Genomic DNA, 25184 nt, shown 5'->3' on the forward strand with positions numbered 1-25184 from the left:
GAGAGAGTAGAAATAATATTTGGCAGAAGACTGGGTATATGGAATGAGTGCAAAAGAAGTGAGGAGCTTGTGAGCCTGGATAATGGAGAACTTGACAGTAATAGGGAAGTTTGAAAGAAGAGTTTGAAGGGAAAGATGAGTTCAGTTTTGAACACACTGAGTTTAAAATATCTATGGGACATCCAGTTCAAAATATCCAATAGGCAGTTGGTGATATGAAACTGGAACTCAGAAGAGACATTAGGGCTGGATAAAATATATCTGATAAGCACTTGCATAGAGATAATAATTGAATTCGTGGGGGTAATGAGATCCCCATGGGAGACAGAATGAGAAGAATGCCTAGAACAGCCCTTAGAAGTCACTCACATTTAGTGGATATGACATGGGATGAAGAACCAGCAAAGGAGAATGAATGATGTCAGGAGGAAAGAACAGAGTCAGTAAAATCCTGAAGGGAAAAAAGTTCCAAGAAGTGGGTCAAAAGTTGCAGACTGTCAAAAAGGATGAGGATTAAAAGGAAGCCATTGGATTTGGCACTTTAAGAGATCATTAACTTTGGAAAGAACAGTTTCAATTAATGATGGAATCTGAAGCCAGTTGATAGATAATTTAGAGTCAAGGGAGAGGAGAGGAAATGCATGCATTGGTTGATAGACAGATCTATGGTTCCAAGATCAAAACCCATTAGTGTCCCCCCCCCCCCCCCCCCCCGCCCCATCTGACAAATATTCAGAATGCTTTGTCTCACCTTCTAGGTCCTTTTACCTAGTACAAATCTACTTTTCTGGGCTTATTCCATGTTAATCCACCTCTTACACTCCAAACTCCAGACAAACTGGATAATTCTCAGTCTTCTTCATCATGCCTTGTGCTTGCCCACATGCCCCTTTGCTCAACTGTTCTCCATAGCTTTAAAAAGCCAGCAAGGAATCACGGAAACCTTGAATTTAGATTCAGAAACATGGGTTCAAATCTTAGGTGTCACCTTGGGCAAATCATTTAATGTTTCTTTCTTTGTAAAATGTTATGGTTGGATTAAATCGCATCTAAGGACCTTTTTACCTCTACATACTGTGGAGGGGGAAGCTAGGCGGCGCATCGGATAAAGCACCAGCCCTGGATTCAGGAAGTCCTGAGTTCAAATCCAGATTCAGACACTTGACAATTACTAGCTGTGTGACCCTGGGCAAGTCACTTAACCCTCATTGTCCTGAAAAAAATACAACCAAAAAACAAACAATAAATACTGTGGAGGTGCTCCCTCACCCTCTTTAAGTGTTGAAGATCTACCTATTATTTAACATCCATTCTAATGCTTCCCCCCTTTTTTGTCAGCAACATTTTTTTTCTTCCAAGGATAACAGATACTTTGTTTTGTTCTCTGATGCAATTTTCATGGAATATTGTGTTTTCCTTATTTGTGCATGATCTACATGAGGGCAAGCAATCTGACTGAACTACCTGTTTTACCTTTCCAGCATCCAACAGTACTTTGTACACAATGGGTACTAAATGACTGTGAAGTTAATTAGAATGAATGAAAAATGGAAAATTTACAATCCTCCTGCCATTTTCTGCTTTTCAGATTTGAAAAGAACCAGTAAAGAAACTGAGATTTTAGGTTATGAATTTATTTCTCATTTAAACTTCTGAAGAATCAACATAGTCTTGGGCACTGGAACATGGCATGGGTGGGAGCCTTTAAGAGACCTCTTCAGCACATTTCTCCCTCCTCTTTCCAGGATTAAGTACTGGACTCTAACCCAGTATTTGCTTAATAAAATTGGTCATTTTGCATTGAATTGGCTGTTCTGAATTGTCTTCTTTCTAGCAACATCCTCCATAAGTTCCCAAGTTCCTCACTGAGTTTGCTGGGTGTTCAGCCTTCCTCAGGCTAGTCCTCTGGGTGTCTCAGCCATCAGTGGGAACCTGCTTTTGCTTCCTCTGCAGCTCTTCCAGCCTGTGCTTCTGGTATTGGCTCATGCACTCCCTGAAGGCCTTAACTTGGGGCTGGCACTTCCTCCAGTCTTGGTGCTCAGCCATACACTCCTGCACAGCATGGTGAGAGGCCATGCAACCTGTGCGAGAGATCATCTGATCCACAGGGTCCTCACTGTCTTCATTTGCAGCTGGCTGAGAACGTGTCCAGTTGTGACCCCGAGAGGCAGCAGATGACATCTTGCTGGGTGAGCCTTGGATGTGGCAGAAACAGATCACTGTAGACTGTTCAGGCTGGAAAGGACCTTAGGATTCAGGACACAGAATGTTAAGAGATGGGTGAGTTGTGAGGTTCATACAGGGAAAGGGATCCAAGATGACTGAGTGAATCAGTGGCTGAGCCAGGGTTCTTTCCACTGTGCTGGACCCTGGTACAATCTGTACCATTCCCATAGGCATTTTGTTATCTAATGTAACTTGACAGTTTCACAGTGTCTGGGGAAGAAGCATTCTCCAAGTGGAAATAACAATAACTCGCATTCAAAAGCACTTCAAGTTTGCAAAGTTCCATGTTATCTCAAAAGAGTGCCATGAAATGGCTAGGGAATGGAATTTATAGGGGAGGCAACTCAAGGTTTAGAGATGTAACTTGTTCAAAGATATAAATATGTTAAGTGATGGAGCTGAGTCAAGAACCCAGATTTACTGAATTCAAATCTAGTCCTCATCCCTGATTCTCAAGACTGTTTTTCAGTCTTGGTCTGGAAGACCTGGGATTGAGTCCTAGCTCCTCCCTCCACACCTGTACTGACTGCTCTGCAGCCTTCAATATTTCCCCTACATAAGGGGTTAACCCAGAAACTGGATTTGATGGCTTGATTTTGATACAATTGGTTTCCTTTGTAATTCTATCTATTTTATTTTATGCATTAAAAACCCTAGGGGTATATGGGCTTCAATAGACTGTCCATGACCCTGGTCTGGATTCTTTTCTCTCTTAGCTTTTAGGATACTTCTCTCTTCTTCCGTAGTCCCTTTTCCTCAAGAGATACTTCATGGTCTTATTATTTGGGGGGGGAGGCTGGGCAATGAGGGTTAAGTGACTTGCGCAAGGTCACACAGCTAGTAATTGTCAAGCATCTGAGGCCAGATTTGAACTCAGGTCTTCCTGAATCCAGGGCTGATGCTTTATCCACTGCTCCACCTAGGTGCCCTCATGGTCTTATTTTTGCCCCCTAAATGTGGGTATCCACTAAGGCACCATCCTTTCTTCCCCCTAGTGATCCCTGCTCCTATGGGTTCAATTCTTTTTTTCTATGCAGATAACTCTTAAATTGATACATCCAGCCCTATTCTATCCCTTCAACTACAACTCCTCTGTTTCTCCAGTTACCTGCTAGATATCTATTAGATGTCCCACCAACATATCAAACAACACATCCAAGATGAAACTCATCATTTTCCTTCCTCAAGCTGCCCATCCCCCCAACTTCTCTCTATCTGTTGATACCACACCATTCTCCGACTCTGGTTCAAATGAGGGTTGTCACCTTTGAGTTCCTTCTCCCTCACCTCCAGTCAGTTGCTAAATCCTATAGTATAACCCTCCACAAGCCTTGCATCTGCCCACCTCTGTCCACTTTCCTAGTTTAGGCTCCCATCATCCTTTACCTCGACAGTCATAATAGTTTTCTCAGAGGTCTCCTGGCTTCTAGTCTGCTCTTTTTCCCCATTCATCATTAGTGTAGCTGCTGAAAGGAACTTCCTAAGGCACAGGTCTGGTCATCTCAATTCACGGGTCAAAGTGATTTTTGCAACTCCTTATTTCCTCAAGAGGAAAGTATAAACTCCTTTGCCTGGCATATAAGGCCCTCCACAATCTGGCTCTAACCCACCTTCTCGGCATTACTGGATGTGCCTCCCCTTTGTATACCCTTATGTTCCAGTCAAGCTAAACCAATAGCTGTTTTGACCTTCTTTGTAGAGCAAAGCCTAGCACAGTGGCTGACACACTTGCTTGATTGCTTGTTGTTTGACTGATCTCAGACCTGTTGTCTCCAGGCCCTGTACCTGAATAGTCCCATATGCTTGGAATGTAGTCTCTCAACTCTTACCATTATGAGGCAGCTAGGTGGCCCTGCAGAGAAGGCTTGAAGTCAGGAAGACTGGAGTTCAAACCTGACCCGATGCACTTAATAGTTACTTAACTTCTGTTTGCCTCAGTTTTCTCAACTGTAAAATGGGGCTAATAATAACAATTACCTCTCAGGGATGTGAGGTTCATGAGATATTGTAAAATGCTTAGCATGGGGGTGGCAAGGTGGTGCAGTGGATAGAGCACCGGCCCTGGAGTCAGGAGGACCTGAGTTCAAATCTGGTCTCAGACACTTAACACTAGCTGTGTGACCCTGGGCAAGTCACTTAACCCCGATTGCCTAACACACACACAAAAAATGCTTAGCATGGTACCTGGCATATAGAAGGCACATAATAAATGCTTGCTCCCTTCCCTTTCTTTCCCTATTCAGAATCTATCTCTTCCTATAAAGCTCAGCCCAGGTGCCATGTCTTCCAAAAAGCTTTCCTCAATCCCAAAAGTCCCTTCTCACATTTTCCTGGAGTGCCTTGTCTAGATCTCACATTGTACTTTGTATCCCTTCATAAGTTATCATTCTCCTCTATCATAAAGATTTTTAATTCCTTGAGAGACTGGACTGTCATTTTTCATTTTTGTACCCCCAACCACCAGGCACAATTTCTTTTGCCCACAGTAAGTGCTTAATAAACATTTTTACTGAGTTAAGTGACCTCAGGCAAGTCCCTTCCCCTGCCCTCCCCTTCAGCAAAATGAGATTGGACTAGATGGGTTCATACAGCTCTGAAGTTCCAGCTCCATTAGGCAGCCGGCACAACCTATTTCCTAAGGCGAAAATCCCCCCCCCACCCCCTCCCCCGACCAGTTTCACTCACAGGCAGTCATTCATTTTCTGCTGGAACCCTTCCCGGTGCCTGGGAATCCAGGGCAGTCTGTTCCACTGTAGGGTGGCTCCGATTTTAGGACCTGAGAGAGGAAAGCTGCCTCACATTAAGCTCCATACATCGCTCCTGGTTCCCTTTCCTTTGTCCTAGGATAACCTTTGGGTAGAATTCTCCGTTTCTGCCACAGACACTGCTTGGTTTTTTTTTTAAACAGATGACTACTTAATAAAATTAGCTATTATTATAGCTTATATTTGCATATATATGTGTGTATACTTTTTTTCACCTACTATATGCTAGGCACTTTACAAATACTATTACATTTGATTCTCAAAACAACCCTGGGAGGTAGGGGGTATTCCTATCCCATTTACAGATGAGGAAACTGAGGCAGAGGTGAAGTGACTTGCCCAGGGTCACCCTGCTAGCATGCTGCAGCTCTATCCATTGTCGCTACCTCAATACCTCCTGACCCGAAAGGGTGGCAGGAAGAACCCTGGGCTGGGAACCAGGAACCCTGCGTTCTAGCGCCTGCTCTGACCTTGAACAAGCGACTCACCCTCTGAGTTTTACCTGCTCCCCTCTTAAAATGAGGTTTAGCCCTAACCTAACAGCAAGCATTTTTTTTTTTAGTGAGGCAATTCGGATTAAGTGACTTGCCCAGGGTCACACAGCTAGTAATTGTTAAGTGACTGAGGCCGAATTTGAACTCAGGTACTCCTGACTCCAGGGCCGGTGCTCTATCCACTCCGCCACCTAGCTGCCCCAACAGCAAGCATTTATAAAGCGCTACGTGCCAGGAGCTGCGTGAGGAGCCGGGAATATGAATGCAACCCCTTCCCTCTCTGGGGCAGAGGGGAGGGAGGAAGGTCTAGATGACAGAAGGGCCCACAGAGTATCGGCCGTCAACGGTGGAGGGAAGGGGGTGATTAGGGGAGGTTTCCTGGACGAGGTGAGCTTGGAAAAGTGGAGAGCCCCAGGGAAGACAAGCTATGTTCCAATGGCCGCTACCCCCTCCCCACCCCCCACCGCCGTCCCTCCACGTCCCCCACACACTGCCCTCCTCCCCGAGTCCGGCCAACGCGGCGCGCAGGCGCTAACCCACCAAGCGAGAAAGAGAGCGAGCCCGCCCCCGCGTCTACGTCCTCCGTGCGCGATCCCGCGCCTTCCTAGTCCGGATTCCAAGTTCCCTCAAGCCTCGCGGAGCTTGCGCCTGAGCTGCTCTACCATTGGCTGATTTTCGGCCCTTGCTCCGCCCCCTCCACCATTTTCCACCACTTTCCCTTCTTTCTTTCCTCCTTTCTTCCTTCCTTCCTTCCCTCCCTCCCTCCTTTTTTTACGCCTCTTCTTTCTCCTCCTTCTCTTCCTTTTCCCCTCTTCCCCTTCCCCCCTCTTCCGGCCTGCTCACCCGCCCCGATCCCCCCCTCTGAATTTCCGCATCCGGCTCATCGAGGCTCCACTTCCGGCAAAGAAGGGAGGGAAAGGGAAAGGGGCGGGGACAAGATGGCGGCGCCTATGAGGATTCAGAGCGACTGGGCCAAAGCTCTCAGGTGATTTCCCCTCCCGGGCAGGCTCCGCCTTTGCCGAGGGACAGGCTCTACCATGATTTGTCCAGATGATTGAGGGAGTGGGGGGGCGTCCGGGTTGACCTGGATGGGAGAGGGTTGGGGTTCGGATGTGAAAATCCACACTTGTCATTCTCTTCCATCTCACCAGCTTTTACGAAATGCTCACTGCTGGCAGTGAGCCGGGCCGGATCCTGGGGAGACAGCACTCACTGAGTCCTGACCTCACCAGACTAGGCCAGGCCTGTTTAGCTGGGGCAGTGACGATCCCCAGGAGCCTGTTGGGATTTACTGAGACCCGGTCGTGGACAGCTTTACTATAACAGACAAGTAGAGATGGAGAAAGTTGTTAGACACAGTGTTCTGAATTTCATCAGGGTGTTTGACACGGTCCAGTTCAGTTATGGTCCTGCAGCTCGTTATCATTGTTATTATTTATTATTATTAAGGACCGACGAAGATTTCATTTTTAATGATATATTATGGAGTGCCCCCCCCTTCTTCCCACTGAGCCATCCCTTGTAACAAAGATTAAAGAAAGGGGAAAAAAAGTTCAACAGAACTCATCTGTTAAGTCTGACTGTGTGTAATGTTCTTTGCACTTAATTAGCTGTAAGACTCTGAGCCTTTTGTGTGTGTGTGTGTGTGTGTGTGTGTGTGTGTGTGTGTGTGTGTGTTTTGTGGGGCAGTGAGGGTTAAGTGACTTGCCCAGGGTCACACAGCTAGTGTCAAGTGTCTTGAGGACAGACTCAGGTCCTCCTGAATCCAGGGCCAGTGCTTTATCCACTGCGCCATCTAGCTGCCTCTTGAGTATCAATTTATATCTCCATCAAGTGGGACTAATAATCCTTGTACTTAGGCTCTGTCTTACAGAGTTGTGAAGAAAGTGCTTGTGTAAACCATTTTGTGAATTCATTCGCAAGGTGGAACAAAATATTGATTCCTTTGATTAGTCATCATTTATTAACATCTACTCTGTCAGGTACTGAGGATACAGAGATAAAAGAATTCATTTGAAAAAGACTTAGGAGTTTTAGTTTAGAAGTTTAATATAATTTAGCAATGGCAGCCCAAAATACTAAGACAATGAATCTTAGACCTTCTAAATAAGAAGCACAGTGTCTAGTTTGATGGAGGGAGGTGAGAGTCTTTCTGTCCTAAACCCAGGTCATGATGCCCAAGTGTTGTGTTTAGTTCTTGGTACAACATTTTAGGAGCAGCTTTGATAAGTTGTGTAGTGTGCCCAGAGGAGGGTGATGGGGATGGCCAGAGACCATTCAAGGATTAGTTGAAAGAACCTTGAAATCAACCCATATTAAGTGCCTGTCACTTGCTAAGTGGCAGACATACAAAGACAATCCTGAGACTTAAATGCATGAGTATCATTAAGGACTGTTAAGAGGTCCCCTGGACTTGTCTTTTTGAGTTGTCATATTTTCCAGAAACACTGGACCCAGAGTATGCAGGAGGCCCTGAATGTGTCAAGGACAAAGCCCTTCCTCTCATCCCCAGATGACATAATTTGTCTTTTGCACCCCAAGCTGAATTCTCTGTGTGCCCTTGGGGGGACCAGCTAGTCCATGCCAGACTGGGGAAAATGCTTGTGCAGCTGGGGTCCTTTGCAGATAAGTGGACTCTCTCTTATCTTCATAGTCTAGGGGTTCCCAAGGGAATAGAATGAGGTTTTTACATTACCTTGCTTCTTCCCTTCAGGAGGGGTTACTGCACCTTTCCCCTCCCATGCCAACCCCCTTTCTGTTTTTTCCTCTTGTTGTAGTGTCATAAAAATTTGGACCTTTTATGTAAGGACTGTGAACTCTTTGGGTTCCACATGCATATTCATTTCTCTTGTAATAAACCTAGTTTTCACCTAACTCTTGTAACAATGTGATTGCCTATTGATAGTGTGTGTGTGTGTGTGTGTGTGTGTGTGTATATATATATATATATATATATATATATATATATATATATGCATACATACATATACATATATATATACTATATATATACTATATATATATAGGGATGGAGACTAGAACTTTTATATATATATATATATATGTATATATATATATATATATATACACACATATACACTGTGTGTATACGTATATGTGTGTGTGTGTGTGTGTGTGTGTGTGTGTGTGTATATGGATGGATGAAGACTAGAACTTTAAAAATGTTGACATGAGGAGCTCCTGGTGAGGAGTCAGGAGACTCCAGTGCAGGTCAACACCTCCTCTTCCATTTACAATCAGTAGAGAGCTGTCCAGAGCACTGGGAAATTAAGTGACTTGCTCCGGGTCACAAAGGCAGGATGTGTTAGAGGTGAGCCTTGAATCTAGCTTCCTGCTTCTGAGGCTGCCCTCTAGCCACTACACCAGAGGTGTCAAACATGTACAACACTCTCTAGTGTGGCTGGAACCAGATTAAAATGTGATTGGGAAATATTTAACAAAATAAATAAAGATACAATAAAATATAGGCAATATTAATGTATGAGTTTCTAAGTTACATAGCCTGCAGGGATCCTTATCTGGTTCAATGGCCCTATTTCTGTTTGAGCTTGTATCCCCTGCACCACACAAGAGCTGCCTCTCTTCACATACATACATATATACATGAACATATACAAAGTAACCTTGGAGAAGAGTACCTTGCAGCAGCAGGGGCCAGGACAAGCCTAATCAGAGCTGGCACTTAGCACAATGTCTGGCACATCATGGGCATTTCATAATCGCTGATTGAAGAGGCAGGAAGGAGGGCATTCCAGGCACGGGAGACAGCCAGGATGTGTGGTGTACTGTGTGAGGAACAGCAAGAAAGTCCGTTTGGCTGGACTGTTGAATGTGGAAGGGAGTAATAAGGCTGGAAATGCAGAATGTATTGGTTGGGGTGGTGACTTGCGCAGACCAGTTCTTTAGGAAAATTGCTGTGTGGACGGTGGATTGGTGTGGAGAAGAGACTTGAGGAAAGAGCAGTTAGGAGACAATTGCAGTGAAGTGAGAAATGATGAGGACCTGAACAAGGCTGGTGAGTGTATGAGGGGAGAGATGGAGATAAATGAAAGATGTTTTAGAGGTAGAAACCACAGAACTTGACAAACTGATTGGATCATGTGGGATAAGGGAAAGTGAAGAATCAGAGATAATGCTGAGCTTTTGAACCTCTGTTTATCTTAGGAAAGACTTAATGAATGATAGTTCTCTTTAAGTATTTGAAGGATCTTTGAAGCCCTTAAACTGGGATTAGATTTGTTTAGTTTTGAAGTCCAGTAGATGTTTTTTAGTTGTGAGTTGGGCTTCCCCTGCCCCAGTTGTCTAGGTAATAAAACAGTTGCCTTGTGAGAAAGTGAACTGTCATTAAGAAGAGACTAGGTGGGGGCGGCTAAGTGGTGCAGTGTATAAAACACTGACCCTGGATTCAGGAGAACCTGAGTTCAAATCCAGCCTCAGACACTTGACACTTACTAGCTGTGTGACCCTGGACAAGTCACTTAACCCTCATTGTCCCACAAAAAAAAAAAGAAGAGTCTAGGTGACTTTATAATGCTGTAGAGGGATTCAATTTGATTATACTCCCTGTCAGGCTGTGTGGGCTGCACAAAGATGAAATGAGGTATTATCTCTTCTGTCAGGAAGCTTACTGTCTAGTAACTAGAGATAAGATTTACTCAACTGATATAAATTAGAATTTGATAATATGTGACAAGTATAATTTATTCTTGAGGATAGAATATAATCACTTCTTCTTGGAAAGAAATCCTTTCTCTAAGAGTCTATGATTCTTTTTTTGGGTCAGGGCAATGAAGGTAAAGTGACTTGCCCAAGGTCACACAGCTAGTAAGTGTCAAATGTCTGAGGTCGGATTTGAACTCAGGTCCTCCTGAATCCTGGGCCGGTGCTTTATCTACTGAGCCACCTAGCTGCCTGAGATTCTATGATTCTTCCACCTCTTCCCCCTGATACTGCACTCCCTCAGTACTAGGCTAATTAGGCTACTATGTTTCTTCACAGGAGGAATGAAGGGGAAGCCTGGCTGAGCTGTCACCCCCCAGGTAATGCCTGTGAATCTTCTCAGCATCATCTCTCCCACAAATAGCAAAATTTTCTAGTCCTCAAATGCAACCACTGAGCTCTCCTCAGATCTTCTAATGAACTCCTACTCCTCTTTGTTGTTGTTGCTGTTGAATTCCTCAGAGGCTCCCCATCTGTCCTTCACTTCATTTTATATTGATGGTATCCAAACTTCCTCACTGGGCATCCTGAGACATCCCAAGACTATCTTTCCATTTCAAAACCACTGACTGATTCAAGGTTACTTGGTTACTTGTGCTTTTAAATTAGCCCATAAGCTTTATTTTTTAAAAAAATGTTTTGTTGATGTTTATTTTTTAATATCACTTACATACTAGTAACCTCTCTAACCTCCAAAATAGAATCTTTCTTTGTAACATAGTAAAGTAGTTAAGCAAAAATAAACTGTTATCACAGCCATGTCTGATGTGTGCTCTATTCTGTTTCCCTTGGTCCCTACCTTTCTCCCTACCAAAGAGCTCATAATAGGCCTACAACTTCAACTATAGCCTCTTCAAGAGTGATCTCCAAATCTGTATTTCTAGTTCTCTGAAGCTCCAGTATCAGATTGCCATCTGCCTTTTGGCTAGTTTCATTTGAATGTCTTGGGGCCATTGTCGAGCTCTGCACATCTTTGCTATTTTTCCTGGCTTCCTATTTCCATTAATAGTATCACCGTTCTTCTAGAGCCTCTAGGGCTTGACAAGTGATTTCTCCGAAGTCACACCAGAAATGTCGGAGCTGGGATTTAAACCCATATCTTCCCATTACACACTTAGTGTTATTTCCACTGAATCATGCTGTATTTTTGTTGTTGTTGTTTTTTTTTAGTGAGGCAATTGGGGTTAAGTGACTTGCCCAGGGTCACACAGCTAGTAAGTGTTAAGTGTCTGAGGCTGGATTTGAACTCAGGTACTCCTGACTCCAGGACCGGTGCTCTATCCACTGTGCCACCTAGCTGCCCCAATTATGCTGTATTTTAATGTTTGTTGAATGAACTGTCTCTTACATCTATCCTCATCTTTCCATGTCAGTTAGAGTCTTTGACATCCTAGTCTTGTGCCTTTGAGCCCCATATCCTGTTTTATCTTGCAAGCCAAATCCTTCCCGGGCTTTCAGGGTCAAACATGTTCAACCCTAATCTTTTGAAAAAACTTTTATTTATTTTGTGTTGTAGGGAAACCTACTTTATATGGCAGACTAATTTGCCAGGGAGTTGACTCTAGTGGAATCCCAGAGATCACAGCTTCAGAAGGATTTGTTGTGAATGAAATTACTAAGGTAGGTGTTTGCACCTTCTAATACACAATGTCTTTGATTTCAATTCGTTTTATCTAACTATTCTCTTTCAGGTTATCACATTTGTTATGTGTGTAGCATAACCAGGTAGTTTCAGAAGTTATGCTTCATTTATTTGAATAATTTTATTGTTTTTCTCCCTCCTATGAATCAGTAATGAGTGCGGGGTGGAGAATTTAAGAAACTCCTTCCATTGAGACTAGTTCGAGTATTGGAGAAGCCCTCATACAAAGTCTGCAATTTCGTTGATCTTGAATGAATATGGAGACCAGAAACGAGGGTCCAGTCTCTGTTCTTGCTACCACCTGTGTGACCTTGAATAAGTCTTTTCATCCATCTGATCTTCAGTTCTGTAAAATTAAATGATTTTCAAGTCTTTTCCAGTGCTGATATTCTGATCTTTCTGGTGCTTTGATTCTCTGAACATGAGTAAGATCAGAATAGATGAAAGAAGGACAAAGCCCCCTTAGGCTATGGTATACTGTGTTTCTGCTTGGCATGAATCCATTTTGAGGGCAAGCTGCTGGTTCTGTTGTTTTTGCACTTAGGCAGAAGAGGCTAGCCCTTTGCTGCATCCTGAGTCCTGTGCTCTTATTTCACCCAATATCACTTGGAAGGTGAGGTGGGTGCCTAGTACAGCAGATAGCCCTGCATGCAGATGAGGATAATGGAGGTAGAAAGAAGAGGGAGGTGAATGGACAAGTGTGTCAGGACCGTCCCACCTCCTGGAGCTGCCATGCCTGACTAATACCGAGCTGGTAAGAATAGATCAGCTAGGAAGCTGTTATCCCCTAGCTCACCTTTTTTATAACCAGATTCATAGAAGAATCCATCTACACCCCCTTTCTTCCTTATTTGTTCTTGTCACTTATTTATCCCCATCTCATCCCCTTGCATTTTGGCTTCTGATTTTATTGAACTTAAATGAAACTATGGGTGTTGTTTCCCCTAAGTTCTTTGAGGGCAAGGACTGTTTTGTTTTTTGTATTTGTTTCTCTATTGCAGTTCATAGTACCTGCCACACAGGAGGTTCTTAATGTTTGTTGATTGATTACCAAGGATCTCTTAATTACTAAATTCTTTTCTTAATTGCTAAGCTCTTTTTTAGTTCTTATCTTTCTTGGCCTCTACAGCTTTCCACATGGGCCATCCTTTCTTCTTTAAATAACCCCTCCTCCAGCTTTTGTGACACTACTTTCTTTTTCTTATATCTCAATCTAACCATTTCTTTTTAGTCTCCTTTGCTAGGTCATTACCCATGTTCTACCTTCTAACCATGGATCTTCCCAGTGCTCTGACCTGGACCCCTTTCTTTCTCTCTCTCTCTTCCTCTCTTTTGAATGAACCTGCCTACAAAGTTCATGGAGTGTCTGATCTATATTGGTACATTGCAGGCTCAAAGGTTTGCCTGGGGCACCAAGAGGAAAAGTGACTTGCTCAATACCATACAGCCAGGATGTGGCAGGGGCAGAACTTGAACCTAGGTCTTCCTGAATCCAAGACCAACTATCTATCCACTGTCTTGCTGCCTCTCTTCACTTTTTTTTTTTTTTACATACTCAAATAGGTATAGTAATATACTCTCTTCACTTTTGACTCCTTCTTTGCAGATGCCTCCTAGATCTACCTTATAACCTCCATCTTTCCTGAGATCCAGTACCAAGTTTTACCAGCTTTCTGTTAGGCAACTTGAACTAGTTGCACTGTAGGTATCTTAAAATTAGTCCCAAAATGAAACTGTTATCTTCCCATGCTGAACCTCTCTTTCCTTCAGACTTCCCTTACTACCATCTTTCCAGACATCCTCACCTCACCTTCTCTACTTTCCCACTCCCCCATACCCAGTCAGATGATAAGTCTTACCAATTCTACCTTCACAACATTTCTTATGTCTTTCCCCTTCTCTTGTTTCCCACAAACACTACTATAGTGCAGGCCTTCATCACTTCTAGATGAGCTCTGAGGACCCTTCCAGTGCTAAATCCTGTGACCTTTAATAATATCATTTTGTTTTACAATGATGGAAAAAATATAGGGATGCTAGAACTTTCAACTAACAGCATTATTAGGTATAGGCCAAGCTTGTAGAGAGTTTTGGAAAATCTTCATCAGAAATTTTATAATGTAATGATCTGCAAAATTTCCTTTGTCTGTTCAAGAATTTATCTGATGCATCTTCTCTGATGTCAGGAAACACTTGCAGTAACCTAATGAAGTAGGCCAGTAGTGTTAGAATTTCTGGTTTTGGTTTTTGCCACAGTTATTAATTTCATCTCACTCATGGTTACTTTTATAATTTTTTTTTTATAATTTATTTTTATTTTTTTATTTTTGGTGAGACAATTGGGGTTAAGTGACTTGCCCAAGGTCACACAGCTAGTAAGCGTTAAGTGTCTGAGGTTGGATTTGAACTCAGGTACTCCTGAATCCAGGACCGGTGCTCTATCCACTGCGCCATCTAGCTGCCCCTCATGGTTACTTTTAGAGCCCAGGCTCCTGGGTTTTATAGTATCAATCATCTTGTTTAGGCCTTTGTAAAGCAGAAGAAAATAGGAGGGCAGGGATAAGGATTTGAGGTCTATGTGGGGCTTGAGCAGGGGAAGGCAGTGGGGATGAACCTGAGGGGAGAAGGCCAGGGTCAGAGGTGAAGAGAAGCTGGGAGTAGGAGGGCAGTTGATAGGGAGGATGAGCCTAGGAAGGGGGTCAGATAGAAAATTAGTGCAACTAAGAAAAAGGTTATGAGAGGCCTGGAGCAAGGGAGCAGATAAGAAAATCTTATGGGAGGGTTATTGCCTTTGATCAGTCCAGCCCCCAACCTTAAAAGGAACTTTCCTTTTGCCACCAGCTGTCTCACTTCCCACACCCTGCAAGTCTAATACCTGTTGAAACTCCTTCCTGCTTCCAAAGTCCACTTCAGGTGCCACCTCCTCTGTGAAATCTTCCTTCCAGCTGAATCTTAATCCTCATATCTCTCACATATCTTATTTGGACCTCTCCTTTGCATTTGTGGGATTTAAATCTAGTTTGACCTCAGAGATATCACCTCATCCAAACTGCTCATTTTGTAGATGAAGTCACAAAAGTACAAAGAGGTAAAGGGACTTGTTCATGGTAACACTGAAGTTGGGGTTTTTGTTTGTTTGGTTTTTGCGGGGCAATGAGGGTTAAGTGACTTGCCCAGGGTCACACAACTAGTAAGTGTCAAGTGTTTGAGGCCGGATTTGAACTCAGGTCCTCCTGAATCCAGGGCCAGTGCTCTATCTACTGCATCACCTAGCTGCCTCCTAACACTGAAGTCTTAAGTAGCAGAGCCAGGATTTGAACATAGGCCCCTTCACTCCAGTGCCCTTTCCTATGTGTCAGGCTGCATTCGAGCAGGATCATAGTTATTTATGTATGTGTCATTTATGGCCACCTGCCCCCGCCCATGTCACCTCCAGCCAATTGTAAGCTACTTGAGTGTAATATCTGTATCTTATTTAATCTTTCCAGTGCCATGCTCATGGAAAACACTTTATAAGTGTTTCTTTCTTTTTTTTTTTTTTTATTTTAGCAGGGCAATGGGGGTTAAGTGACTTGCCCAGGGTCACACAGCTAGTAAGTGTCTGAGGCCGGATTTGAACTCAGGTACTCCTGAATCCAGGGCCGGCGCTTTATCCACTGGGCCACTTAGCTGCCCCCATAAGTGTTTCTTTTTAAAGTTGACTCTTCCATTTTTTTTCTCATCTGTAAATTGGGAGGTATTAAATTTAGTCTTGAGGATTAATGAGATTGTGCTTGTTAACATTTATTGTTTGCCAACAGATTAACTATATCAGTTTTTAGAGAGAATAATAGCATCTTCATCATCCCAAATTGACCTAGCAGCCCTAATCAGTAGTGAAAAATGTGATAAACTGTGGTGTAGCATTGTTCTGTGTGTGTTCGTGTGTGCATGCATGTGTGTGCATGCAAACACATGTGTACACACATGCTTGTATTTATGGGGCAAGGAGGAAGGACTTGAATGTGGAGACCTTAAGGAGGCGAATTGTCCTATAAATAGATGTCTAAATATTTTGTTAATGGAACATAAGTTATGTTAGAACTGCTTTACTGACAAAACTCTGTTTTCTCTTCCCCTTCAGAAAAGCATTCATATTTCATGTCCAGAGGAGAATGCTTCTTCCAAATTCTTGGCACCATATACCACCTTTTCCAGAATTCATACAAAGAGTGTAAGTATTTGGCTAAATGAAGAGAAGAATGTGAAGGTATTGGAAGTTTTCATTTTTACTTGTGAGGTAGTATAAATATATTCATGATTAGTGAAAATTGATTCCTTTGTATTATAAAATGAAGCTGTTGATGGAAATAGAATATGCTGGAGAAGAAAGAGTTCTGACTTGAGAATCAGATCTGTAGCTCTAATTCTGTGATCTTAGAGATGTGCCCTGCTGTTCTCTATGTTAGATGCCACATGGTACTAAGGTCCAAAGCTGTTCTAGGCCAGATAGTGGCCTTCTTTGGGATAGTAATGGGAAGTAGGTTTAGCTGATGAGACTGAGGTAAACATTTCCAGTCTGGGTCTGATTTCAGAGGCATCATCACTGCTTGCTTCTGAGCAGCCCAGTCACAAACCTCAACCATGGCATTCCCCTTGCCATGCCCTCATGATGGTAGCAGGGGAGGAGTCAGAGATATCTGGAACACTGGTGGTGAAAGCATTTACTATTAAACTTGGAACAGTTATTCTGGTTGCCCACAGACAACAATGTTATTTGTTAAGTAGTCAAGGCTCTTTTCATATTTGCCTTGTGCTAGTAATTCCTCACCAAACTGTATCTCTTCAAGGAAGAACTTCTAAATAACTTTTGCATCTTTAACATCAGGTAACTTGGAATGCCCAGCTCTCTCTTTAGCAAGCTTCTGTTTCTTTCTTCACTTTTGGAGCCTATTCTTGAACTTAGGTCCTACCCTCCCTCTCTTATGGTCAAAGTAATGCTATCACATCACTCTGGTCCACCATGTTTCTGGCTGCTGTTTGCGATGGAGGTGGCTGCAGTAGTACTGTTCCCCACTGACCCAAAGTCAAGTCTAATCATATTTCTTGATAGTGTTCAGTATCTTATTATATTTTACTCATATTCCCAGTCTCAGTTTCTGTTTTGGGTCTTTATGCTAAGGCTTAGCTGTCCTTTTCCTTCACTCTTGGATAGGGTAGCCCTTGTTTAGTCCTGACCCTGGTTTCCCGGACTCCCGTTACTAGCTTCTGTTTCCACTGGTGGGTCTGTGCCCAGAGCCATTATGGGTTTCAAGCTAATGTGTTTATTCTAGGTCAGAATACTGCACTCTTTGTGCTAACTAGATATACTATAGGTCAGAGTTCTGTCCTTTAATAGTCTGAATTCTCACACTTAAGTCCATGCTCAAAACTTAGGGATTCCCTATCAGAGCACTTTGGGCTTCCATGAGCCAGGCTCCTGATTAGAGTGCTGATGGACTTATTTACACTTACGCTAGTTTCCCTTGTTGGGACCACTTTACTTCCTTTTGCTTCCTTTTGTCTTTTTTTGTAGTCTGGGGCTGGATGAAGGAATTTGTTTCTCTTTGGATTTCTTGATTTTCTGGTCTGGTGCCCTTCTGTTTATGTAGGAGAGCCAGGCTCCCCTATGACCTTTCATGTTGCCATCTTAACCAGAAGGTTCCTTTTCTTAATTTCTTTGAATGTGCCACCTAGCTGCTCCAGCAATTATTTTACATTGATTAAACAACCCTAAGAAATAATGATAATCGGGGCAGCTAGGTGGCGCAGTGAATAAAACACCGGACCTGGATTCAGGAGGACCTGAGTTTAAAGCCAGCCTCAGACACTTGACATTTACTGGCTGTGTGACCCTGGGCAAGTCACTTAACCCTCATTGCCCCGCAAAAAAAAATAATAATAATAATGATAATCAGAGCCAGTGTTTACTTTTATCCATTTCTCATTTTTCAGACTCAACACTTTGTTTAAAATAATAAGGTTAGACTTGTGTAACAATTGGAATATCGCCACCTGCTGGAGACTTACTGTAGAAAAGCTCCGCCATGAAAGGAAGGTCTTTGAGGGCAAGACCATGCGTCTTTTCTTTGGTGTCAGGAAGTGACGTTGGCTGGTGGGAGGAGGAAGGGGGAGCCGGGCGCTCTGTCTCTTTCTCTTTCCTTTGGACTCTGGTGGAGAGCGGAGCTAGAAATGTGCTCTCCCTTTAATAGATACATAATAGATAGATGAATGTAGGCCTTTCTCTCTCTCTTTACCAAATTCTTATTCTCCTTAATAAATGCTTAAAAGCCTAACTCTTGCTAAAGCTTATAATTTATTGGCGACCACTCATTAGATATTTTAGACAGACTAGCTAGAATTTTAGCCCTTAACAGTTGTAATTGCACACAATGTTGTCTTATTGTTACCCTTCCAATTTTTTCCTTTGCATCAATCAGGCACTAATCTGATTCTACACATTTGAATCTGAAATGATTCCCTTATCAGTAGCCAGTCTCAGATGTGTAGTCAGTTTCATTTTGTTGAGTGTCTTTGACTGATTTGAACTTTTCTTAATTGGAGCTCCTGCCCTCTATCCTCTCCACCTCCAGCACCTATATCTTTATCCCTGATTTACAGATAAGAAAAATGAAACTTAAAGAGATTAAGTGACTCACTCTTGTGACATGGCTAATAAGGGCCTGACATGATAGTTGAGCTCTGGTTTCTTTCAAGTCTGTACTGGCTGTCTTGTCACTTGGGGCTTGGCTCTTTGATTCTAGCATCTCAACTGAAACCTCTATTCAGAGTTCTCTGTAATGTCTTAATGCCAAATCTAAAAGACTTTTCTCCATCCTTATCCTACCCCACTTTTTTTTGGAGGCAAACAGGTTTATGTGACTTGCCCAGGGTCACATAGCTAGTATGTGTCTGAAGGCAGATTTGAACTCAGGTCCTCCTGACTCCAGGGCCAGTGCTCTGTCTTCTGTTCCACCTACCTGCCTCTCATCTTCATTCTTCTTGACCAGTTTGCTGCATTTGACACTGATGACCACTGTTTGTTTCCTCTTGAACATTCTTTATTTTTTTTTAGCTGAGTAGTAGCTTATTTGGTTTATTTAGTGTAAACACAGAGACACATATAAATATATACACACATACTTGTATATGCATATATATACACATACATATATTTTTAGTTTTTATTATTTTTGTTATTTTCTCCCAATTACATGTCAAAATGATTTTATGAATTCATTTTTACAAGATTTTGAGTTCCAAATTTTTCTCCCTGCCCCATCCCTTCCTCTCTTCCTAAAATGGTAGGCAATTTTATCTAGGTTATAACATGTAAAACATGTTTCCATATTAGTCACAGTTGTGAAACAAGAACTAGATTAAAAGGGGGGGAAAACCATGAAAAAGAATAAAGTAAGTGAAAAAACTATGCTTTGATCTACATTCAGAGTCCATCAATTCTTTATTTGGATGTGGAAAGCATTTTCCATCATGTGTCCTTTGTATTTCTCTTGGAACATTGTGTTGCTAAGAAGAGCTAAATCATTCATAGTTGATCATCATATAGTGTTGCAAAGACTGTATAGTGTTTTCCTGGATCTGCTCATTTCACTTTGCATCAGTTCATAGAAGTCTTTTCAGGTTTTTCTGAAATCTGTCTGCTCATCATTTCTTATTGCACAATAGTATTCCATTACATTCACATGCCACAACTTGTTCAGCCATTCCCCAATCGATGGGTATACTCTCAATTTCCAGTATTTTGCTACCACAATAAGGGCTGCTATAAATATTTTTGCACATGTATGTCCTTTTTCCTTTTTTATAATCTCTTTGGGATAGAGACCTAGTAGTGGTATTGCTGGATCAAAGGTTATGCACAGTTTGGTTGCCCTTTGGGCATACTTCCAGATTCTCTCCAGAATACTTGGATCGGTTCATAACTCCAATAATGTATTAGTGCTCCAATTTTCCCACATCCTCTCCAACATTTATCATTTTCCTTTTTTGTCATATTAGCCAGTCTGATAGGTGTGAGGTGGTACCTCAGAGTTGTTGTAATTTGCATTTATCTAATCAGAAGTGATTTAGAACATTTCTTCATATGTCTATAGATGACTTTGATTTCTTCATCTGAAAACTACCTGTTCATATCTATTGACCATTTATCATTTGGGGAATGGTTTCTATTCCTATAAATTTGACTTGGTTCTCTATATATTTGAGAAATTAGGCCTTTATCAGAGATACTTGCTATAAAGATTACTTCCTAGCTTTCTGCTTTCCTTCTAATCTTGGTTGCATTGGTTTTGTTTGTGCAAAAGCTTTTAAACTTAATATAATCAAAATGATCTATTTTACATTTTGTAATGCTATCTCTTGTTTTGTTATGATTTCTTCCCTTCTCCATAAATTTGACAGCTAGACTATTCCTTGCTCTACTGATTTGCTTATGATGTCACTCCTTATGCCTAAATCATGTACTCATTTTGACCTTATCTTGGTATATGTTGTGAAATGTTGGTCTATACCTAGTTTGTCCCCTATTGTTTTCCAGTTTTCCTAGCAGTTTTTGTCAAATAGTGACTGGGGTCTTTGGATTTATCAAACACCCAGGTTACTATGGTCATTTACTATTGTGTCTTGTGTACCTAATCTATTCCACTGACCTACCACTCTATTTCTTAGTCAGTACCAGATAGTTTTGATGATTACTGATTTATAATATAGTTTGAGATCTGGTATTGCTAGGCCATTTTCCTTTGTGGTTTTTTTTCCATTAATTCCCTTGATATTCTTGTCCTTTTGTTCTTCCAGATGAATTTTGTTGTTATTTTTTCTAGCTCTATTAAAAATATCTTGGTAGTTTGATTGGTATGGCACTGATGGACATTCTTCTTTCTGTTTTTGTGACACTCCTCTCTCTTCAGTCTTGCATCTGTCTGTGCTTTCTCTGTCTCCTTTGCTGGCTCATTATGCCCTCACTGACTATGGGCATACTCTAAGGTTTTGTCTTATGCTCTGTCTCTCCTTTTCTTCTCTCTCTCTCTGTAATCTAATTACTTTATTAACTATCTTCTCTGTGCAGATGAATCTCAGTTCTATATATTTAGTCCCTGTCTCTCTCCTGAGCTTTAGTCCCACATCACCAGTTGTCTGTTAGATTTTTCAAACTAGATAGCTGAGATACATCTTAAACTCAGCAAGTCCAAAAATGAACTTATCTTTTTCATCAAACCCTTTTCTCTTTAGATTTCATTATTTCTATTCAAGGCACCACCATCATTCCATTATCTCAGGCTATTAATCTTGAATTAACCTCACTTCACCTTCCTTCACCCCACTTATTAATCTTTTGCCAAACACTGCCTCTTATACCTCCACAACCTCTAGAATCTGGTCCTACTCACACAGCTATCACCTTTAATTCAGGTTCTCGTAGCCTTTTGCCTCAAAGGTTTCCCTTTGTCAAGTTTTTCTCTGCTCTAGTCTTCCTACACACATCTGCCAAAGTAATTTTCCTTAAAAACAGCTTTGACCACATGGCTCCCCTAGTCAATACCAGGGGCTCCTTATTGCCTTTAGGATAAAATATGAACTTTTTCTAACTTTTTAAAGGCCTTCAGAACCTGGCATCATCTTATCCTTTTAGTTCCCTTAAACATTACTCCCTGTAGTGGAAGTTTGTTGAGTGTTTCTTTAAAAGCTATTGAAACTATCCTCAGGACCAGGGGACAAAGACTCAGGCTGTTGACATCCTATTTTTGTCAAAAAGCCAATTGTCCATACTCTACTGCATCTGGTACAATGGACCACTCAGTGGAAGGTCATTTTACTAGAAGAAAACACTGAAGGCAAGAAGGCTGAAAAAAGTCAGTCAGCAAGAGGGCCCTGACATCTCAGCAGCTTCCTTCCAAAATCTCAAAAACAACTTTTATAATCTTCTTGTCCAAAGAGTCCCCAGCTGGGCTCTAGATCAAGCCATCTACGGGCAAAATTCACCCTCAGCTATCCCTAGTCTACACAATAATTTCCTTGCTTATAACAATCCTTGCTGGGGGCAGCTAGATGGTGCAGTGGATAAAGCACCAGCCCTGGATTCAAAAGGACCTGAGTTCAAATACGGCCTCAGACACTTGACATTCACTAGCTGTGTGACCCTGGGCAAGTCACTTAACTCTCATTGCCCCGCCAAAAAAAAAAAGACACAATCCTTGCTAATATTAGGGGATCAGTAGGTTGGGGCAAGTTCTAGCCAGTAGGGCAGGCAAGAAGTAGGGTCAGCAACAGAGGTAGGGCTCTTTTTGCTGTTTTCTTGGTTCCCCCTTAGCTTTGTATGAGAAGGTGGGCCATCATCCTATTAAGTTGATTTTTGTGACCCTGGCCTCCTGCATTTAGCATTGGTGGCCAGAGGTTGGAGGAAGAGTGTTGTGGGCAAGAAACTTGAGAGGTGTGAATTAACTCTCTGCATTCCCACAACATGAACTAGATTGTTATAAGCAAGAAAAATATGGTAGAGACTTGGGGCATTTGTTTTGATTTTTCCTGTGGGTAGATTGATTTAGGACCCAGCTGGAGGCCCTTGGGCAGGATGAGTATAAAAGTAATTTTTGAGATTTTGGCAGGAAGCTCCTGAGACCCTAGGGATCCTCTTGGCTGATTGCTTTTTTAGCCTTTGTGTCTGAGGGTTAATCCTCTGAACTGTTTTTAAACTGTTTGGAGAATTGTACCGGAATATGATTTTAGTAAAAAGATTCTTTGTTTTTCAAACCTTCTAGCTCTGAGTGGTCACTTGTCTCTCATGCAGCATAGCAACCCCTGAAATTCCCTCTTCTACATATTCATTCCAGCCAAACTGGCCTTCTCTCTGTTCTTCTCATGAAACTCCATCGCTCATCTCAGTGCCTTTGCATTAGTCATATGCCATGTCTGGAATGTCTCCCTTCAAGATGCAGCTCAGGCACCACTGTTTCCATGAAGCCTTCCCTGATTTCCCCTGACCACTAACTAGTATCTTTCCTCCCAGATTAACTTGTATCAATCTACTTTGTATTTATTTGTAGTCATTCTTTTTAAAAAAAATTTTTTTTCAGGGCAGCTAGGTGGTGCAGTGGATAGAGCACCGGCCCTGGAGTCAGGAGGACCTGAGTTCAAATGCGGCCTCAGACACTTGACACTTACTATCTGTGTCACCCTGGGCAAGTCACTTAACCCTCCCTGCTCCACCAAAAAAAAACCCCAAAATTTCTTTTCTTTTCTCTTTTTTTTTTTTTGTAGGGCAATGAGGGTTAAGTGACTTGCCCAGGAACACACAGCTAAGGAAGTGTCGAGTGTCTGAGGTTGGATTTGAACTCAGATCCTCCATAATTCAGGGCTGGTGCTTTATCCACTGTGCCACCTAGCTGCTCCCTTGTAGTCATTCTTTTTAAATTCATTTTTTATATACTCATATGTCTTCACAATAGGTATTTTTTCATTCATTGTATTTGTAGCCCTCAGACCTATCCTGCTGTGTGGCACATAGTATGTACTTATTAAATGCTTATTGATTGATAGACTCTTTTTACTACAGAAGTAGAAAGGTTTGTTTTTTTTAAAGGGTGAAAGTAAGAGATTCAAAGCAATGGCCTAGGCATTGGAGATTGGGGGATTCAGCTGAACTCTAAGAGAGTACAGGTGCAGTCATGATAGAAAGAGCTGTTTAGATATCCTTTCTCCATGATTCATTTTTTTGCTCCTTGAAGAAGATGCTGGGTCATTTGCCATCTTCGTTTCCCTAGCACTAGTGGTACCTAGTGAATGATTGTTAACTATTTGAGGAGGTGGCAGCAGTCCTCCCAAGCCCTTAGGATCTGGCTGTGGATAAGGGGTTGGTTAATAAGCCAGAAGAGGAGGTACAGTGGACAGTTATGTGATTGGCTTGATACAGCTTTGGGAGATGTTGAAAAGCCAAGGAGGACAGTGTCCTGTGTTGTAACCTGAGGTGTTTTGTCTCTGATCAGATAACATGCCTGGACATTTCTAGTGGAGGAGGCCTTGGAGTATCCACCAGCACTGATGGCACCATGAAAATCTGGCAGGCAGCTAATGGAGAGCTGAGAGTAAGTAAATGGAGGGATTTGGGGGTCTTGCTTAAGAGCAGTTTGAGAACCAGCTATTTATTGTCGCTGATGATAGTGGTAGCAAGATGAGAGGGGTGGGAGTAGGAGTGGGAGCAAGGGGTGGCTCCACTTAGACCATACTCAAAGGATGCTGATATAATGATCTTCAACTGTAATAATAACAATAACAATGGGGATCATAAGTTTAAGAGCTGAAAAGGACTTTTAAGAGGTCAAATGAGTCAACACACTTAATTTTATGGATAAGAAACTAAAGCCCAGGGTAAAATGAACTAACCAAGGTCACACAGGTAATAAGTACCAGAACTAGGAATCAGTCCCAGCTCTATAAACAAAACAATTCATTTCCACTCTACTATACTCCCTCTTAATGATAGGTCATATTTCTATAGTACATGAAGGTTTACAAAGCACTTTCTTTGTAAGTAATGTGGATGTTATTATCCCCATTTTACAGATAAGGATATGGAGGCTTAAAGAAGTTAAGGGATTTGCTCAAGGCTCCATGTTTATCCACTGTTAGCTCCAGGATGCAAACTTACTTATTCTGGCTCCCATTCTAGCCTTCTTTCCACGATTCTATATTCTCACTCAAAGAATTTCAATGGAGTCTTCTGTAACGATTGGAATGACGCCACCGGCTAGAGAGCTCCTCCACAAGGAGCTTTCCTACAGTAACTCTCCAGCAGGTGGCGTCATTCCAATCCTTACACTTCTTTCTCATTTGTTAGACTGCAGAGCTTCTTAATGGACATTTGATGGTTCATAGGGTTAGGGGCATGCAGGAGCAGAATGAATAGTTGAACAGCCTCTCGGCTGTGAACACCTTTTAGCTGTTGGGTTTTGTGATCACTGGGTAGGGTACTGCCCTGGCTATGTATCACATGGGCTTGAGCCAAGCTTGCCGGCCTGAAGTATCTGGTTAAAGGGTATCCCAGTCCCAACAGCTCTTCACACATAGAATCAGCCCTGGGGGTAGCTTTACTATCAAGATTCCTACTTTAGTACTTCAAGGGTGCCTGATTCCATCAGTATGATTATTCCTTCCATTAGAGCAGATTGAAGTTCTTCTTTGACTTAGTTGGTAGATTGATCCATGACCTTAAAAAAATCATTACCCTGTGGCTTAGCTGGTGAAGAGTCTCTTCAGACTTAGCTAAGCAGCTCCCAAGATAGC

At 42.2% G+C, this 25184-nt stretch overlaps 2 protein-coding genes across 6 annotated transcripts in view; one reads left to right on the plus strand and one right to left on the minus strand.

Moving 5' to 3' along the window:
- Positions 1 to 1618: 1618 nt before the first annotated feature.
- LOC122749733 (cytochrome c oxidase assembly factor 4 homolog, mitochondrial) lies at positions 1619 to 6381 on the minus strand. Of its 4 annotated transcripts, none has more exons than XM_043996226.1 (3): positions 6329 to 6381; positions 4912 to 5002; positions 1619 to 2246 (listed from the first exon to the last, which is right to left on the minus strand). In XM_043996226.1, the coding sequence occupies exons 2-3, from the start codon at positions 4919 to 4921 to the stop codon at positions 1915 to 1917; spliced, it is 342 nt and encodes a 113-aa protein (XP_043852161.1). In that variant the 5' UTR covers positions 4922 to 5002; positions 6329 to 6381; the 3' UTR covers positions 1619 to 1914. The 4 variants fall into 4 exon arrangements, with proteins under 4 accessions (XP_043852161.1, XP_043852159.1, XP_043852162.1 ...); XM_043996224.1 differs by lacking the exon at positions 6329 to 6381 and adding an exon at positions 6026 to 6239; XM_043996227.1 differs by lacking the exons at positions 4912 to 5002; positions 6329 to 6381 and adding an exon at positions 6026 to 6245.
- PAAF1 (proteasomal ATPase associated factor 1) overlaps positions 6267 to 25184 on the plus strand; it is a 66429-nt gene continuing 47511 nt past the window's right edge. For both annotated transcript variants that reach the window (XR_006355698.1, XM_043996223.1), the window contains exons 1-5: positions 6267 to 6470; positions 10505 to 10545; positions 11742 to 11845; positions 15991 to 16080; positions 23888 to 23986. Coding sequence is in view for 1 of the 2 variants with exons in the window: in XM_043996223.1 (XP_043852158.1) it covers positions 6424 to 6470; positions 10505 to 10545; positions 11742 to 11845; positions 15991 to 16080; positions 23888 to 23986 (381 nt within the window). In the remaining variant the exon portion in view is untranslated. The remainder of the gene's footprint in view (positions 6471 to 10504; positions 10546 to 11741; positions 11846 to 15990; positions 16081 to 23887; positions 23987 to 25184) is intronic.

This window comes from Dromiciops gliroides, chromosome 3, assembly GCF_019393635.1.
Source record: "Dromiciops gliroides isolate mDroGli1 chromosome 3, mDroGli1.pri, whole genome shotgun sequence".
NCBI classification, from domain to species: Eukaryota; Metazoa; Chordata; class Mammalia; order Microbiotheria; family Microbiotheriidae; genus Dromiciops; species Dromiciops gliroides.